The sequence below is a fragment of the Lathamus discolor genome, chromosome 4, assembly GCF_037157495.1.
Source record: "Lathamus discolor isolate bLatDis1 chromosome 4, bLatDis1.hap1, whole genome shotgun sequence".
Lineage (NCBI taxonomy): Eukaryota > Metazoa > Chordata > Aves > Psittaciformes > Psittacidae > Lathamus > Lathamus discolor.
This window is the reverse complement of record NC_088887.1, coordinates 103,787,232-103,805,132: the sequence shown is the minus strand read 5'-3', so window position 1 is coordinate 103,805,132 and position 17,901 is coordinate 103,787,232. Positions and strand designations below refer to the sequence as shown.

At 34.9% G+C, this 17,901-nt stretch overlaps 1 protein-coding gene across 3 annotated transcripts in view; it reads left to right on the top strand.

Moving 5' to 3' along the window:
* Window positions 1–17,901, top strand: part of NBEA (neurobeachin) — a 510,937-nt gene that overhangs the window by 176,289 nt on the left and 316,747 nt on the right. For 2 of the 3 annotated variants that reach the window (XM_065678397.1, XM_065678396.1), the window contains exons 25-30: window positions 2,020–2,028; window positions 4,510–4,690; window positions 5,735–5,865; window positions 7,181–7,288; window positions 8,872–9,040; window positions 10,418–10,513. In XM_065678397.1, coding sequence (XP_065534469.1) covers window positions 2,020–2,028; window positions 4,510–4,690; window positions 5,735–5,865; window positions 7,181–7,288; window positions 8,872–9,040; window positions 10,418–10,513 — 694 coding nt within the window. Of the gene's footprint in view, window positions 1–2,019; window positions 2,029–4,509; window positions 4,691–5,734; window positions 5,866–7,180; window positions 7,289–8,871; window positions 9,041–10,417; window positions 10,514–17,901 lie in introns of those variants that run through there. The other variant, XM_065678395.1, reaches the window with a different exon arrangement.

Here is a 17,901-nt window from a genome sequence, read left to right as displayed (position 1 = left end):
ATGAAAGGGGGAAATGTGTTATCTGTGAAAACAAACCACTCACAAATCTATGAGTGACTTGAGTACAGTGAAGACTATATGTTTGTATGGAATACATGGGAAAATCTACTGTGATTCACACTGATCTATGTTTTAATATTTCCTTTGATTTCAGTTCTATACTACCCCTGTCTCAGGATCTGTACATTTTTAAAGGGTTGTAAATTATATATATGAAACAATTTGAAATTAAAGCAAATATTAACAAAAAAATATAACCAGTTTTTGTTGGTTTACAGGGTAAACTGGGATGTGTTCTGTGTTGATTCTGTTGTCATCTTATTAAATTGGGGATATTAGATAATTCTGCCAATATTATAGAGTGGACATTAAATACTAAATCCTGGTTTCCTTTTTTTCCTTTCTGTGGGGGAGGCCTTTGAGGCGTGTTTTTTTTAATTACAACTATAAGGAAGATATTTTTAAAATGGTGTGCAGGTGTGAAAGACACACATTTGGGAGCTGTTAGGAAAAAGGTTTGTGGAAGATGCATTCTGTTAATAGTAGCTGGTTTTCAGATAAAGCACTTTCTGTACAAGCTAGGAATTTGAAGTAATTATTACTTACTACGAGAATAGCAGATAATGTCAAGGACTTGAGGATATTAAGGCAAAAGAAATTTGAGGAGTTACATATATGTGACAATTGAGAGTAAATTTCCAGACTCCTTGCAATTAGTTAGTTTTTCTGTTTGTTCTTTGAAGTCTATAATTCTAATTCTTACTTGGAGCGTTTGAAACAGAAGCTTTCAAATTGTGATCTGAGGGCTGCTTGAGTTACATGAACAGCTGTCTGTAAAACTCAATTAAACATTTTTAAATGGCCTTATTAGTAATGTGGATTAAAAGCCATTATGTGATACATTTTTGTATGTCCTGTATATGTTATTAGCATTATCATGTTCATGACTCATGTGCTGTCAAAGGTGCTGTGTGATCTGTAACGATTCCGAGAAAGAGCAGTGGCCCACTGATGTAAGCCCTTTCAACTAGTAATCAAGAGATAATAGCCACAGGTTAATTCTTGAGATGTATCCAGCTACAGAAGAAGACACATTTAAAAATCTGTTGAATGTGGTATTTTGTATTCCAAAAGAAAAGCAGATAGTTTTAGCTTGTTTTTCTTCCTGTTAGATTACATTTTCCCGCTATTTAAATTACAAAACTACTAACGTATTCTTGAAAATCCAGTTTCTGTCTCTTTTTTAAATATAATTAGTGAAAAATTAAGAATTAGTTCCTAGCCCTTTGTGATGAGAAAGTCCTTCTACCTAAAACTAAAACATAAAAATTTAAAACACCTGTTGAATTACTAACAATGGAACTTGAAGACTAACTCGGTCTCAGGGGCTTAATGAATCTTTCATTGTATTTCTGTGATTCAGAGCATTCAGATATGCAGTATGATCTTGGTTTAGATTGAAGAAATTGCTCCCAAATATAATAATATATATAATGATCTATCTTGTATTGCTTTGAAGGAAGGAGCATTATGCATGAAGAACCAGTTTGCTTTTTGTAGTTTATATTTTTTTTGTCGAGGCATTTTAAACATATTTGCCTCCTCATACAAGGATTAACTACTTTATTACATTACATTCGAGTGGCTTGTTGTAAAACACTCATTTTATTTCTATGTAATCAGTGAAAACATTACTTTGATTTACATTGCTTCGTAAAATTGCTCTATATACTATATAAAATATGTACATTGGTTTGGAAGAATCAGTGTTTACAGGAACTGCGTAATAATACAGGATTTACAGTTTTCTTTGTGCATAGATATCTCTTAGAAGCCTTTATTTTCAAATGTTCATGCTGAGCTGTAATGTTTTGCTGTTCTAATTGTAAGTTAAACAAATGTATAATTCTAATATGCTAATTTGTTTAAATTTTACATGGTATTTTTAGTTAACTTAAATAATTTTCTTTTTCTTTTATTGTTGTGATCTGTTGTCTGTTTTGTCTGTTGCATGTCCAGGGTTCTAAGGTTAGTATTGCTGCTGTAAGTTTCAGTTTTTTGGATTTTCAAAAATACCTTACTTTTGATCATTTAACATTTTGGCATTATTATTATTATTATTATTATTATTATTATTTATTTTCTTATATAGTAGGATGTGAATAGGAATATATTGGATGTAATCATTAACTTTTCCTAACCTGTGTCCCTTGAGTCACTTAATGCATTGTTAAGTATGATGCTTGCTGTTAGCTGCAGACTGAATGTAAGCAGGTCTGTGAGTTGAATTAATGGTTATCAATGGAAAAACACTTTAGGCCCTGAATATGTTTATTGTAGAGGAGACATGTTAAGCATGATCTTAAAGTATGCTAAGTAGTTATGAAATGGTGATTAGTTCACTTTTTAAAGAGTTTTTGAGCTACACCTATTTAAAATACTACTAATACCTAAAGGCAGCTTGATAACAGTGGAGTTTGTTTAAATGTTATTCGAATATCAACATGCTGTATTTAACAGGTAGAACTGATGGTAAGTTTTGCTGTAAAAAAATTTTCGGTCTTTTTTTCTTCCGTACAGCAGAATTCTAGGGAGATTTGAGGTGTTAAAAAAAAAAAATAAAAAAGGGTCGGTTTGTTGTTGGGGTTTTTTTTTTTTTTGCAATTCAAAGGTTACAAAAATCTTGGTAAAATGCACAAAAGTTTTATAAAAAATGCATTTATTATATAACTTACAAAGTTTTTTTAAAAAATAAGTTGGGATTTTGGGGAGGTTTAAGACTGTGATTGATGCAATACAGTTGGAGCTCGAAAAATATCAACAGCAGGCAGTCAGTTGGCTGCTAGCAAGCCTGATGTTATTTCTAGCATGAGGTCAAAGTTCAAGTTTCTATATCCACCTATGAGTTTTTCTAGCAGACTGTTAAGGGTATAGATTTTTTCAAATCTATTTTCTTTGGATGAGTGCTTTCAAAAATGATGTTATAAAAACGCAGCAACTGATTTTTCCAAAAAGCAGAACACAGTCCACACTAATCAGGGGACACCTGGCTAAAGAAGATAGGCTAGAAATCATTCTTCGGAGCATTGTCATTTTACCATTTTTCTGATATTATTGGGCAGATTAGACAGATGACAGCCCTTCCTGAATCACTCATGTAACCGACTTGTTAGATCCTAAGAGAAATTAAATGAAGTGGAACCTATTATGGTGGTGACACATGCCAAATTATATCCTCTATCTTTCAAAACAGTTGTTTCCTTAATAGTGTTTTGCACAGTTCACACTTTTATAATTTTGTATGGAAAACGTTCTAAAAAGTGACTCATGAGTGAGGATACTAATTTTTTTAAAGTACGGAAGTAAGCCTTTTTTTTTCTGTATTTCTTTTTCTTCAGAAGGAAATGGCCTTAACAGCATGAAATATAATTTGATTTTTTTCATAGATACTTCTAAGCAAATTAATTCAAATAAACCTAATGAAAGTAATACTTTTCGAAGAGTCTGAACTCTGTGTTCAGAAAAGCCCTGTAATATGGAATTTTGTGACAGTCAATAAGAATCAGCCATCTGTAAACAATTTTAAAACCAGTATTTAGGCATATAAATGTGGACGCACTTAAGTGCTAAGTCCCGTTTTCTGTTTTGCCTGCCTCCAGAGGTAAAAGTGTTTAAACATATTTATTTTTTTAATTGAACTTACTGTTTTCTCATTTATCTGCACTGTTAGATACCTGAATGCATTTGAAAACATGACTCAGGGCATCCCAGTGTATTTTTTAAGAAAAACATAATCCCTTTTTAGATTTCAGAGATACGGACTTCAGTCAGCATTTTTCTGTGGATTCCCATCAATGAGAGTCCAACACTAAATTAGGAAAGAAATGGCCTTTCTCTGGCAAACATGAGCTGCGCATCTTATAACTTGCCACATTTTTACTTCCCCTCATTGCTGTCATGAGGGAGTAAGTGTACTCTCTTCTGATCTCAAGGAGAATTGGAATCTGTCAGGCTTCTATATGTGTAAGCATTCCCAGGGAGAATCAATTCATAGAAACAGGGCAAAACTGTCTGATTTTTTTCCACTCCACTCCTCACATTTACTTGTTTATCTAAAGGAATGTAAAAGCTATACAAACAGTAATTACTTTCGTGTTACCTGACAGTTTGCTTAGCCTATGGAAAAATGTAAGAGTACATTGCACCCTGATATACCATGCATTGTTTTACTATCTGGCCACACTTTGTCTTTATGTAATTGCTAATAATTTTCTCATATATATTACACTTTTAATCATCTGTTAAAGCATGTAAATGTAAATAATTTTCTCACTCTTCATGCTGTCTTACTTTGACTCACGGTTTATGTTGATGGTAACAGTAGGAGATTTTAAAATAACTTTCGGTGTACTTGTCAGTAAGCATAACAATTTAGATTTGTATGTGTATGTGCTATCTTTATATTTCATTTGTGTTCAAACAGTTTAATTCAATTTTCTCATTTTAAAGACTGAATTGGAAAATATTGAAGTGACACAAGGAATGTCAGCAGAGACAGCAGTAACTTTTCTCAGCCGTCTTATGGCAATGGTGGATGTACTAGTATTTGCCAGTTCTCTAAATTTTAGTGAGATTGAAGCTGAAAAAAACATGTCTTCTGGAGGACTAATGCGGCAGTGCCTAAGGCTTGGTAAGTCAGCAGACACTATATATTTAATAATTACTTACAGATCAATGCGCTATGGATGGATCAGATAGTGGCATGTGTAGGAAAGGACTTGTACTGATTATGATGTAATAAAATAAAAATCTCATTTATTATTGATTTGATACATTTTAAGCTTAATTTAGTCACAAGAGTAAGTTAAAATGATGTGTTTGAAATTGTTCTTTCTTAGGTTTGGGGGGAGTAAAAATATTAAATATAAGTAAATAAATATAGGGTGTTTTTTTTTCCTTAAAACTGTTTTGCTGCCTTCATGCTGCAGGTTTCCTTATTCAGTTCTCCGTGGTTTTGGAAGACTACTTGTAGTCTATGTAAGACTAAAAGTGTAGGATGTATGTGCAGACTCTGTAGTCCTTGATATATGTTGCAACAGTCTGGCACCTCTCTTCACTGCTTATTATTTGCTATATACTGTTATAATTAATTTAGGAAACTGAAAATTTTATTAATAATTCAAACTATATAACTTTATTGCTGTGAACATTAAATTTTGACTGTCATCTGGCATAATGTTGTTTTCCTAATGTTACATGCCACATACTTTTTCATTTCTCAAATGATGAATATCTTTTGTAATCAGTCCTGTTATTATTCATACCAGTTATTATGTCAGTGGTAATTATACTGCTTCTAGTATAAAACATGTAGTTTATCCTCAGTGATCAATTTTCATCACATTCTACTATTTTTTCTATTCTAGCTGTATGTAATTACTTCAGATTTTAACTGTTAATAACTGACCAGTAACGTACAAGAGCTGCAGTTCAAGGACTAATGATTTTCAAATTTTAATATAGTGATATAACACATATAAAACAGTTGTTCAAATAAAGAATGGAACGAGTAAAGTCATAGTGGTTTGTTTAGTAATGACAGAGTCTAACATGAGAACCGTGCTGCACTTAACTATTTGGACATGATTATTAACATATTAAACTAGATGTACAGACTGTTATTAATTGAATAATGGAAAATATTCTAATATATAGCATTTCCATAACTTTTCAGTTTGTTGTGTGGCTGTGAGAAACTGCTTAGAATGCCGGCAAAGGCAGAGAGAGAGAGTAAACAAGACATCATTAATCAGCAATAAGACACAAGATGCCCTTCAGGGTGTAACTGCATCAGCAGCAACCAAGGTAACCCAGTCTACAGTTACCAGTAGGAATGACAAGTCTGTACCACAGCTTTATAGGATCAGAAAAGAATTGTAACTGTCTTCTCAAATATTTAACAAAAGCTCAACTGTTTTAAAGTAAAAGTATTTGAGGGAGTTCGTTTGAAAGAAGAAAACATTAATTGCAGTAGTATGACCGAAACAATTTTGAACAGCTTTTTCAGTCTTGCATGGTCTCCTTCAGAGAGTAAGTCCCATTACTCACCTCGGTCATATATACCTGCATAGCTTTTTTTAACCTGTCAGAGCACTTACAGTCTTGATGAAATCCTGCAATCACATCTTCATTGGTGGAACATCTGAGTCTCGGTAATTTCAACAGACCTTTGCGTGTATATTAGACATCAGTATTTTCTATCTAATTTTATGAATTAAACTTGTCTAATATTCAAGTACAGCTTAGTTCTTCCAGTTTCTTTAATTCATTGTTAATCCTTCTTAAACCAAAAAAAAAAAAAAAACCCAAAAAACCCCCCAAAAAATAAAACCAAAAAACCGAAACTTGTGTACTGCTTTAAGACTTTGAGAGTCCTAAAGCTAAAATCTCAAAGAATTTAACACAGTCCATGACTAAATTTCAATACTTTGCATGATGTAAAGGTTTCCTTTTTTTTTTTTGCTACTCTACTTCCATTACTAAATTCTGTGTTTTTTCTTCTCTAAAGGCTTTTTTAATTCATCTCTTTTCACAATATTATTTCATTAAATCTCACTAAAAACATTACATTTCTCCATGTTATCACATTTAGTGCAAAGCAAATCAGTGTAAAGAGACTTTTTGATATTTAGGCCTCATTTCTAATGCATTGTCATTTTTTAAAGGAAGCATACTGCTCTATGCTTTCATAGTAATAGCAGTTATTCTGTAAGTAGTCTGTAATAATTCTCAGTAAAATGAACATGAACTGATTTTTAAAAATATGCTAATTGTTTTTAAATTTAACAAACATATTAGAAATAATTTATTGTACTGCTATGACACAACTATTATCTGAAATAACCTTTTGTGTGCAAATTATTATCTAAACTCTGGGAAGAGATATGGATGTTCTGAGGTACTTGGAAGATGTAACAGTTTATATCTAAGTAGTTAGTATTAAGGCAATAATATTGCTTTATTTCTAGAACTGTTGTCTGAGTATTATGTTGGAAGTATATTGGTAGTAAAAAAGCATGTAAGATTGATGCAATATCTAAAAGAGGTGTCAAATTAAAGTCCTAACAGAAATTCCTTTATATTTGTGAGGGAGCTAAATATCACTACTTTTTACTTTTAGACTCCCCTTGAAAATGTCCCTGGCAATCTTTCTCCTATAAAAGACCCTGATAGGCTTCTTCAGGATGTTGATATTAATCGCCTACGAGCAGTTGTTTTTCGTGATGTGGTGAGTAATATGTGCTGTAATCCTTTCTTCTGCAAAATTGTCACTTATATTTTGAAAGAGATTTTGATTGTCCCAGAATTAAAAATATCCTTCATGTGTTGCATTTCTTATATTATCTGCAAACCGTCTGCTCGTGGCTTTGTAACTACCAGCCACTTTCTGCACTTCAAAATCATACTGGTAAGCTATTTGAAATTAGTAGTTAACAGTCAGACTTTATATTAGCCAAACCATCGTAGCCAGAATAAATCAGTTATAACCTATGTTGATTAAAACTGTACAACTAAAGGTGTCAGCTATTTGGAAGAATTATTATATGTATTACAGAAGTGCATTAAGTTGATTTAGAAAAAGAATTTTTACTTCTGCTAAACATACATGTACATACATAAATGTATTTTTAAATGTTTTTCAGATTTTCTGCAACTATTTTTAGCATAAAATTGCACCACAATGTGTTTGGTTTTGAAAGTGGTACAGTAAGAATTTTTATTATATATACACAAATACATGTTATGTTTAAACTTCTCCAACTTAAGTATGAGTGTATTGAAGTAAAAACTGAAGTTAGAAATAAATTCGAAAAGAAAAAGGTAGAACATGACACAAAGAACCCCATCTGTCAGGATGACCTTGAAAAGGTAGGGTTGAATTTGGAGATCGTCTGTCACCTACTCTTTTCTTAACTAGAGGAGAATAGAGGAAATACTGTTTCTGACATTTCTATGAAAGAAGTTACTAAGAGGCACTGGAATGGGTTGCCCAGGGAGGTTGTGAGTGCATCCCTGGCAGTGTTCAAGGCCAGGTTGGACGAAGCCTTGGGTGGGATGGTTTAGTGTGAGGTGTCCCTGCCCATGGCAGGGGGGTTGGAATTAGATGATCTTGAGGTCCTTTCCAACCCTAACTATTCTATGATTCTATGATATCTAAGCCATAATTTACATAGTACAGCAGACTGGGGTGGGAGGAAAAGAAGACAGAAAAGTTGTTTTGGACCTGACATTTTCTTAAATCAGAGTCCAGGAAAACTAGGATTGCTGCGGACAATCCTGTTGAGGGAGAAGTCAGAATATAGGAGCTGGGATTTACTGCTGGAGGAAAACTAGTGGTCATATCCTTCCTGCTTTTACATGTTACCAGGAGGTGTTACGCCCACTATGTGTCCAGTGTTAGCTAGAAAAGCATCAGTGAGGTTTATTTTCTCTCAGCAGTACTTACCTTCTTGTGGCAGGAGCTTTCAGAGACTCATCCTTGGGGCAGCAAAAGTCAGTTGCCCTTGCACTTAGGAAGCCTTGAAAGAATGCAGAGCAGAGTTAGACCTCTGTTCTGAAAAGCTTATTGACTCCACAGTCCCAGAGATTTTTGAGTTGCCAAATTACCTGTAAAATTTAGTACTTCATATATTCTATGTGCATAGTACTCCACTGAAAATCTATTAAAACTTCTACATAATCTATTTATAACTATATTAACAGGGATAACATTTCAGAAAGGTATTATTTATCAAGCCTTGTGATGATTTTGTGTGAAAATTCCATGGAAATATCTGATACTACAGATCTGTTCCTTTTTCGCCAACACAGGATGACAGCAAACAAGCTCAGTTCTTAGCTTTGGCTGTAGTCTACTTTATTTCCGTTCTCATGGTCTCCAAATACCGTGATATCCTAGAGCCACAACGAGAAACTGCAAGATCTGGGAGCCAGGCAGGTAGAAATATCAGACAAGAAATAAATTCGCCAACAAGTACAGGTACTTTTGTTTTCCTCAGATGTTATTTAATTTTATTAGAAAGGTAATTATTTTACTACAAAGTATTTTTAATGAGTAGCTTAAGTTCTGACTAAGAAAATATTTTCTACTTTCTTGCTCTATAATCTTTCGGTTCTTTAACATACATTGACAGATTTCTGTTATTCTATTTGCTTATGGGCTATAACTAATTTGTATCTGTATAGTGCTTTTTAATGCCTTTTTTTCTTTAATTTGAAAATAATTAAAAATTAGTGCCTGACAAAGTTAAAGCTGTAAAGTACAAGATAGTTGATCAGCACAGCTTCCTTAATCTGTTATTTGTTAGGAAAAACAGATACCTTTAACTCTATACCATGAAATGTATAAACGGCGAACAGCTGTTTGCCCATGTGAACTCCTTTTGTTTGAGTGAGGAGGTTTGTGAAAGGGTACTGGTGGAGGACTGAGTACATTCTTGGAGTCCTGCTGTGTTGATGCTTGCATTTAAAAGCCTATGGAAACAATATGATAAAAATGAAACATTTCTGTTGCCTTCTTTGACTGAGATGTTTGTGATTTTTAGTAGCAGTAGTGGTTTTTGCTAGCATGTGCTTTTCAGCTTGAGAGGGAGTCTGTTAGCTGTCAGAAATCATCAGAAATTAGGAATCCAGACTTTACTCCACGTTGTTTTAAATATTTTAAACAGTTCAGTAAGTTCTTTTCAAGTCTGGTTGGACTAATTATAGCTGTACCTTCTGTGTTAAAAGAGCTGAAAACAGTAATCGAATTTGTGTGTGAAGCTCTTTATGTGTTTTTCTTCTTGCATTGATCTTCGATTACTTCATTTATGGAGTTGCTAATTTTCATTCTTCGTAGAATTCATCTTCTAATTTGTGTCATATTTATATTTAGTCATTGTTTTCTAATTCATCATGATGTTTTCATTTACTACTTATGCATAATTTTTAAAGTCCATGTACTTGTAGGCTTTCCATTTTAAATATATATGAACATTGTCAGTTATGAGAAATAATAATTTTTTGTGCCTTCCTGGTTATATGTTATGGTTCTGCACTCAGAAACTGCTGGTTTCAGTGAACTGTATCAACCACGACTGTCTTGCCTCTGTGCCTGTATATATATAAATATATATATATATATGTGTCTCTTTTTCCCCATGAATGTTGCTCTTGAAATGCCCAAATAATAGGTATGCTGTTTCCTATCTCTTGATACAGAACGTGTTTTCTTCCTTTAGAAATGCATTTTTTTGTTGATAAAACCATATTTGCATGTTTCAATGAGATAGGATATCTGTCATGGATCCACAGTGGACCAGGCCACACATGAATGCTACTAGCTGGCTCACATTTGATTCCATGATTTTCTCCACAGTTGTGGTCATACCATCTATCCCTCACCCAAGTTTGAACCATGGATTCCTTGCCAAGTTAATTCCTGAGCAGAGCTTTGCCCACTCATTTTACAAAGGTAATATTAACATCATCTCCTAACCTGTTTGGGTGTTCTTATTTAATGTAATGTAATTCAAGAACTGTGATGTAATTGTTGATAAATAAATATACGCCTCAGGTTACATGGAGATCAGACCTGATGATACCTTTAAAACTTTAACTTCCTGCCTACATTTATCTAGGAAATCTCTTTCCCACTTTTTACTACCATTTATTAACTTTATTTATTATGTGGGGGAAAAAAAAAAAAAGCCGTCAAGAGGAGGGAATGAATCTAGAAATTTTTAAATGCTTTTGGTTTGTGGTTATTCTTTTACAATATTAGGTCCATAAAAATAAAATCAGGCCTATATTAAAAATATTGCGTAACACAAGCATGTAGTACTTTTGTAGTATTCCCTTTCCCTGTATCTTTTCCTGCTGTTTGCCTTTCTCGTTTTTTTCTTGCCTTCTTGATGGCATGTAAACCTCTGATATTGTATGTATTGTGAATTATTTTATGCCTGTTAGTTAATGTGCTGTGCTGTGTTTTTCTTGAAGGAAACTGCTTTTGTGACCAGAGCAACTATTATATGTTTTGGGCCTGATCTGTTTTGTTTGTTTGTTTGTTTGTTTGTTTTAATAGATACTGTATAGTGTAGGGAAGTGTTTTTCAGATGTCATTCCTTGAAAGAGAGGGTTACCTGAATGTAACTTCAGCCAACTTTGCGTGTACATTGCCCCAGTTATTTGCATGCACTGTGTTGCAAACACAGAAATGTAAAATAGGTTACAAATTTAATCTGATAGATTAAAATGTTCTTGGTATAATTTTGAAAAAATCTCCGTGGCTAAAAACACTAATTTGTAAGAAGTTTAAGGGGTTTAAAATTTCATCCTGTTTAAAAGAACAGAAATAGTTAACTTCCTACTTTAGTAATAATGAAACATTATGTTTATCGTATGCTGTTCTTGGAGCATTATGTTAAAATACTGATTACACCAACTTAAACTTTCACTATGTTAATCTGGAATTTCTTACATGAAAAAATCATTCAATTTGCTGATGAAATATTCTTTGTTGTGATGTAGTTGCATTTACATGACTTAATCTGTCATTGATAAAACAAGGAATTGTTTGCTCTTAGTTCAGAAGAGTACTGCAGCGCTACATGGTACAATAGAATAAACCCTCAAATTTTATTAAATACTGCTTTCCCTCTTTTTTTTGAGGGGGGAGGGCATGTTTTGTGTGTAACAGGCATAGGATATTTTTTTAACCACCTTTGCTAGAAAATTGGGATTGTTAGACTGCCTCAAGACACAAAAGCATTTCAATTTTTTTTATATTTAATAAAAGAAAAATAACTTATACAACATAGATTATATTGTCATTTGTACAAATCTTGGTATTTGTTATGTGACAAAAGAAGGGGAAAACCAGTTTTACTCATCCGCACACAATACATGACTAAAATAAACCTAACAAAAGCAGGAAAAGTTTAAGAAGAAATGGAGGCAGTCATACAAACTCAGAAGAATATTTCCGATAAAGCATTTTTTAAGAATTGTGTCTTCTATGCTATCGTGGATAGCACTTGTTTTACCTTGAGTTAAAGTAAAATACAGGTTTGTTTTTAAAATAATTCAGGAGAGCTATAGTAAAAGTATGAGCAGGATACAAAAGAAAAGTGTTTTGGCTCTAGAAACAAATTATTCAATCAAGGAAATGTTATGTGCAGCTGCTTGTTACGTGCAACTTATTTATTGATATAATCACATCATTCAAGGTTTTAACTTCATGAGGTCTCTGCCTCTTACAACCAGCTGTTTTACACATAAGAGAAGAAAATATTTTCTGCTTTCTGTATTCTGATCCTGGTTCCTCTATTTTGAACATTAGCATGAAGTGAAATAAAATAAAATAAAGTGAAATAAAATAAAGTAAAATAAAATAAAATAAAATAAAATAAAATAAAATAAAATAAAATAAAATAAAATAAAATAAATAAATAAATAAGTTGTCGACACTGTCAGAAAAGGCTAAAATTCAAAACCTATGTTTTCATTTCAAGAAAGCCAATTGCTTTCCTGCTAGTGATCTGACATACTTTCAGATGTCGGCAGCGAGCATGTAAGATTTGGATATTTTTTAAAATTTTAAAGTATTTTAACATATCATTGAGAGGTTTAATGTAGCATTATTAGTAAATGCATATTTTAAAGCAAAATCCCACTCATTAAAAAATGGGTAAAAATTCAGTTGTTATGTGGAAGTAAAGTCTCTACATCTTTTTCATTCCATGTGACACTAAACGGATGTGAAGGATTTGTCCTTTGTAATTCCAATTCACTACAGCAAATTGTAACATCATTGTTAGAACTGTATAAGACTTCTTTGGGACAGATCTCTATGAATTAAGGGAGAGAGATTGGTTGCTTAAAATCAGTCTGGTTTTAGTAGATGGAATCTAATTATCTGACTAGGAAACTTATTGGGTAAGATGGGTGTAGGTATATTGTCAGTATGTAAGTGAGATACTTATTTTCTTAGTGATGCTTCCTTTTTTTCTTCGCATGGGACAGTATCTTTTATTAAAATATATTTTAAGTATGTGCAAAATCCTGCTTGTGTCAGGCACATTACAGTATGCCATTGGTCTATACTTTTTATGAGTAACTACAGGTAGTGTCAAGTGCAGGTTACAAGAATTTTAAACATTATACTTAATATAAAACTTTTCACTTCAACATCATATAAAATGTTGACCCTTACCTAGTTTGTTGATGTTATTGTATGCAAATAAAACATGGTATTGAAATAAAAGACTTTAAAATATGCTTTGCAGAGAAATTTATGCTACTTTTACTTACAGACGTTTGTAGGTGGTAAAATTAAGGATTTAATTTTTTTTTACTGTTAATTATAGATTGTTCACAAGCTATATGTTATCTTACAGTGCTTAAAGGAAAAGGGACACACCAGAGAAGGAAAAAATAAACCAATGGTTTCCATGACTACCGTTTAACAATCACAGAATCACAGAATCACAGAATCCCAAGGGTTGGAAGGGACCTAAAAAGATCATCTAGTCCAACCCCCCTGCAAGAGCAGGGTAACCTACAGTACATCACACAGGAACGTGGCCAAGAAGGCAAATGGCATCTTAGGGTGCATTAGAAAGGGAGTGGTTAGTAGGTCAAGAGAGGTTCTCCTCCCCCTCTACTCAGCCTTGGTGAGGCCGCATCTGGAATATTGCGTCCAGTTCTGGGCCCCTCTGTTCAAGAAGGACAGGGAATTGCTTGAAGGAGTCCAGCGCAGAGCCACAAAGATGATTAAGGGAGTGGAACATCTCCCTTATGAGGAGAGGCTGAGGGAGCTGGGTCTCTTTAGCTTGGAGAAGAGGAGACTGAGGGGTGACCTCATCAATGTTTACAAATATGTGAAGGGTAGGTGTCAGGATGAAATGTTTTGGTTTTTATAACATTTTATACTTTTGTATTTATTTTTCTTTCTAGCCAGATCCATGGGGAGGAGAAAAATGTGTCTCTATCTGTAGGTTTACTCCTTGTCATAATTTTTTTTTCTTTTTTGCAAGTGCTTGGGTTTCTTCTACTAGTTTCTGGTAACTTTAAAGGGTCTGCAGCTTCTAAAATAGTCTTTGTTCAGTCAGAAATTGCAAAATTAAATGAAAGCTGCTTCTCTTTTCAATTTAGGTCATAGTATTATTCATTGGAGCCATTTATTATCACACTCAAGGAAAATAGCAGATGAAAACTATTCTCTTACATCTGACAGACATCGGAAAAGTACAGTCCTACAAAAGTAAATATTGCCAGGCTTGCTTCTTTCTGTTCACAATACCGAAGAATTAGAACAAGCTAGGTTTTTGAGATGTCCAATCGTCCAGTTTCTCTGTATTTGTGAAGATTTAAAAATGGGAGACTTTAAACCAATAATTATTTAAATGCAAGAGCCTGTCAAGTGGTCTAAAAAGTTGCCTGGCCTACAGACCTTCTCATTCATCAGATTTCTTCAACTGGCTGCAATGAAGTTAAGTTATTCAATGTAATTAAAATATGGAGGTATAGTAAAGATAGGAATAGCATTAAAAATGTCTTTGCCAGACCTGTCTTCTCTTGAATAGTCAAAAATTATAGAAACATTCTTTATCCTTCTCACTATCTCTGTGACTGCAATATGACCAAAAGCTCTCTACTAGATTTTTGGTTTTTATCATGAAATAATCAGTCATGTGTGAGTTGTACTTTCTGGAAAATATCAGTAGTGAATCAATGTCTGAGCTAGTCATCTTAATCTTCCTTTATAATAGGTGGGAGAAGTTAGGTACAATTCATCTGGTCTGCTTTAGAGATTTGCTCAAATGAGAGATAAATAGGGCACTAGAAATTCCTATCTTTTTCCATTCCCTGTAGATGTCTTTGTAGATCACTGCTTTGGTCAGATTAATCCTGGCTCCTTTGACTAGGCTTAACTGAATTCTAGACCCAGAACTTGCTTTATGACAAAAGCTGTGATGAAATTCTTTGATCTCAGACACTTAATCCAGTCTAATGACATTATGTGCCTTAGTAATATCCCCATCCCATAGATAGCTATAATTTGTTATGTCTATGTTCATAGATATATATTCTTCTTTATGAGTACTACACATATATGGTTTGAAAGTAGGGACTATATATCCATCTCTAAACCCTTATGCAATGTCTTCTATTTAATAATTGGCATGCATGTTCCCTTTGTACCTGGCATCTAATAAATCTAAGCAATGCTACCCTTACAGTAGCCCCTGTTTCTTCTCTACCTAACAGTGTGCAATGCAACTAATCTGCCCCTTTCTTCATTGTAAAGTATTTTCAAATACTGACTTGTTTTGTTGTACAGATTTTCAGTTTTGTTCTTTTTTGTCTTTTAATTATTTCAGTCTCCTTTTTTGCCTGCTGAGTGCTTGAGATCCTCAAAGTAAACTATTCCTTTCAGTCTGATGCACTAGTAAACCCCTTTATAAAAATCTTTGGCTTTCATCTTCAGTAGCATCTTCTGCAAAGATTGTGTGCAAGAAATCCTAACTGTTGTATTTAGTAGGGAAGCAGTACTAAAGCTTCATTTCTACTCCTGAATGAGTAAATGGCAGATGATATCAAGTCCTTTGAAAAGCTTCTTTTCAAATCCATAAGAATGAACATAGGCCCTGTAAGCAAAGCTACTTTCCATGGAAGCTTCTTCTATTTTATCCAATAAGCAAACACATGAAATTATTCTTAATGTCACAGGAGGTTCAGGTTTTTGTAGGAGTGTTACCAAGACTCTTTCAAGGCTTCTGACCTAATGGCATATTCTGAAAATGCCTCTGAGCAGTGGAACTAGCCAGTTCCAACAGCCATTTTCAGATGAAATTGCGTAAGTCAAGGCATCATTAGTGGTGTGTACTTCTAGTCAGCAGGAACTCCCCTTGTGAACTGAGCATAAAATGCTGAAATTCGTTTTTTTTGGAATAGCAGCAATTAGAGCAGATTTAGAAAGTAATGTTTTTATTTTGGTTGATTTCTGTGGTAAGGTAGGGATGTTTTCCTAAATCTGGTATGAAAATATCTCTGTTATGTCTAGAAGGTGTGGAATTTGAAACTGAAAAATTGAGAGTAGCCCTTTCTCTTACCAGGTAGAGGGTAATCAGTACATCTTCTGAGAGCTGATTATCTTGTTATTGGAATAAGTCACAGAAGAAATGGAGGAACATGGCACCTTCTGCTAATAGCAGGCGCTTGTCCTCATGGGGGATTTCAACCATCTTAATACCTTTTGGAGGGACGGTATGGCCCAGCACAAGCAATCCAGGAAGTTCCTTGATTGTGTGAAGACAGCTTCCTCTTGCAAGTGATAGAAGAGCCAACAAGGAGACGTGCCATGCTTGAGCTCGTGCTCACCAACAGGGAGGGGCTGGTTGGGAATGTGATGCTTCAGGGCAGCCTTGGTTACAGTGATCATGAGATGGTTGAGTTCAAGATCCTCAGGACAGTGAGAAGAGTGTGCAGCAAGCTCACTGCCCTGGTCTTCAAGAGAGCAGACTTTGGCCTTTTCAGGAACCTGCTTAGTAAGGTCCCATGGGATATAGCCCTAAAGTACAGGGGGGCCCAAGAATGCTGGTTAATATTCAAATATCACTTGCTGCAAGCTCAGGAGCATTGTGTCCTGACTAGAAGGAAATGGGCAAGAAGGCCGGGAGACCTCCATGGATGGATAAGGAGCTGCTGAGGAAACTCAGAAGGAAAAAGAAAGCATAAAGAAGGTGGAAGAGAGGAAAGGCTGCCTGAGAAAAATACAGGAACATTGTCCAGGAAGTTGGGGACCAGGTCAGGAATGCTAAGCTACAGTTAGAATTGAGTCTGACCAGGGATGTGAAAGAACAGGAAGGGCTTCTATAGGTATATCACAAACAAAAAAACAGACTAGGGACAATGTGGGCACTCTCTGGAAGCTATCAGGAGAACTGACTACCCTGGATTTGGAGAAGGCTGAGGTTTTCAATGACTTCTTTGCCTCAGTCTTCACTGGCAAGTCACCTGATCACACCACCCAACTCTTGGAAGGCAGACGCAGGGACTATGAGAATGAAGACATTAGGCCCACTGTAGGAGAGGATCTGGTCTGAGATCATCTTAAGAACTTGAATGTGCACAAATCCATGGGACCTGATGAAATCCATCCGCGGGTCCTGAAGGAGCTGGCAAATGAAGTTGCTAAGCCACTGGCCATCGTATTTGAAAAATCATGGCAGTCAGGTGAAGTTCCTGACAACTGGAAAAAGGGCAGTATAACCTCCATTTTCAAGAAGGGGAAAATGGATGACCCAGGGAACTACAGACAGTGAGTCTCACCTCTGTGCCTGGGAAAATCTTGGAGCACATTCTCCTGGAAGCCATGCTAGTGTACGTGAAAACCAATGAGGTGCTTGGTGACAGCCAGCATGGCTTCACTAAGGGCAAATCTTGCCTGAGCAATTTGGTGGCCACCTATGATGGGGCTACAGAACTGATGGACAGGGTAAAAGCAGTTGATGTCATCTACCTGGACTTGTGCAAAGTTTGACACCTTCCCGCACAATACCTTTGTTTCTAAACTGGAGAGACATCAATTTAATAGGTGGACCACTCGGTGAATAAAGAATTGGCTGGATGGCCACACCCAGAGAGTTGGAGTCAACCACTCAATGTCCGGCTGGAAACTGGTAACAAGTTGGGTAGCAAGTGGAGACCAACCTCAGTGATCAGTGTTGGGACCAGTCATGTTCAACATCTTTGTCGGTGACATGGACAGTTTGATTGAGTGCACCCTCAGCAAGTTTGACAATGACACCAAGCTGCGTGGTTCAGTTGATACGCTGGAGGGAAGGGATGCCATCCAGA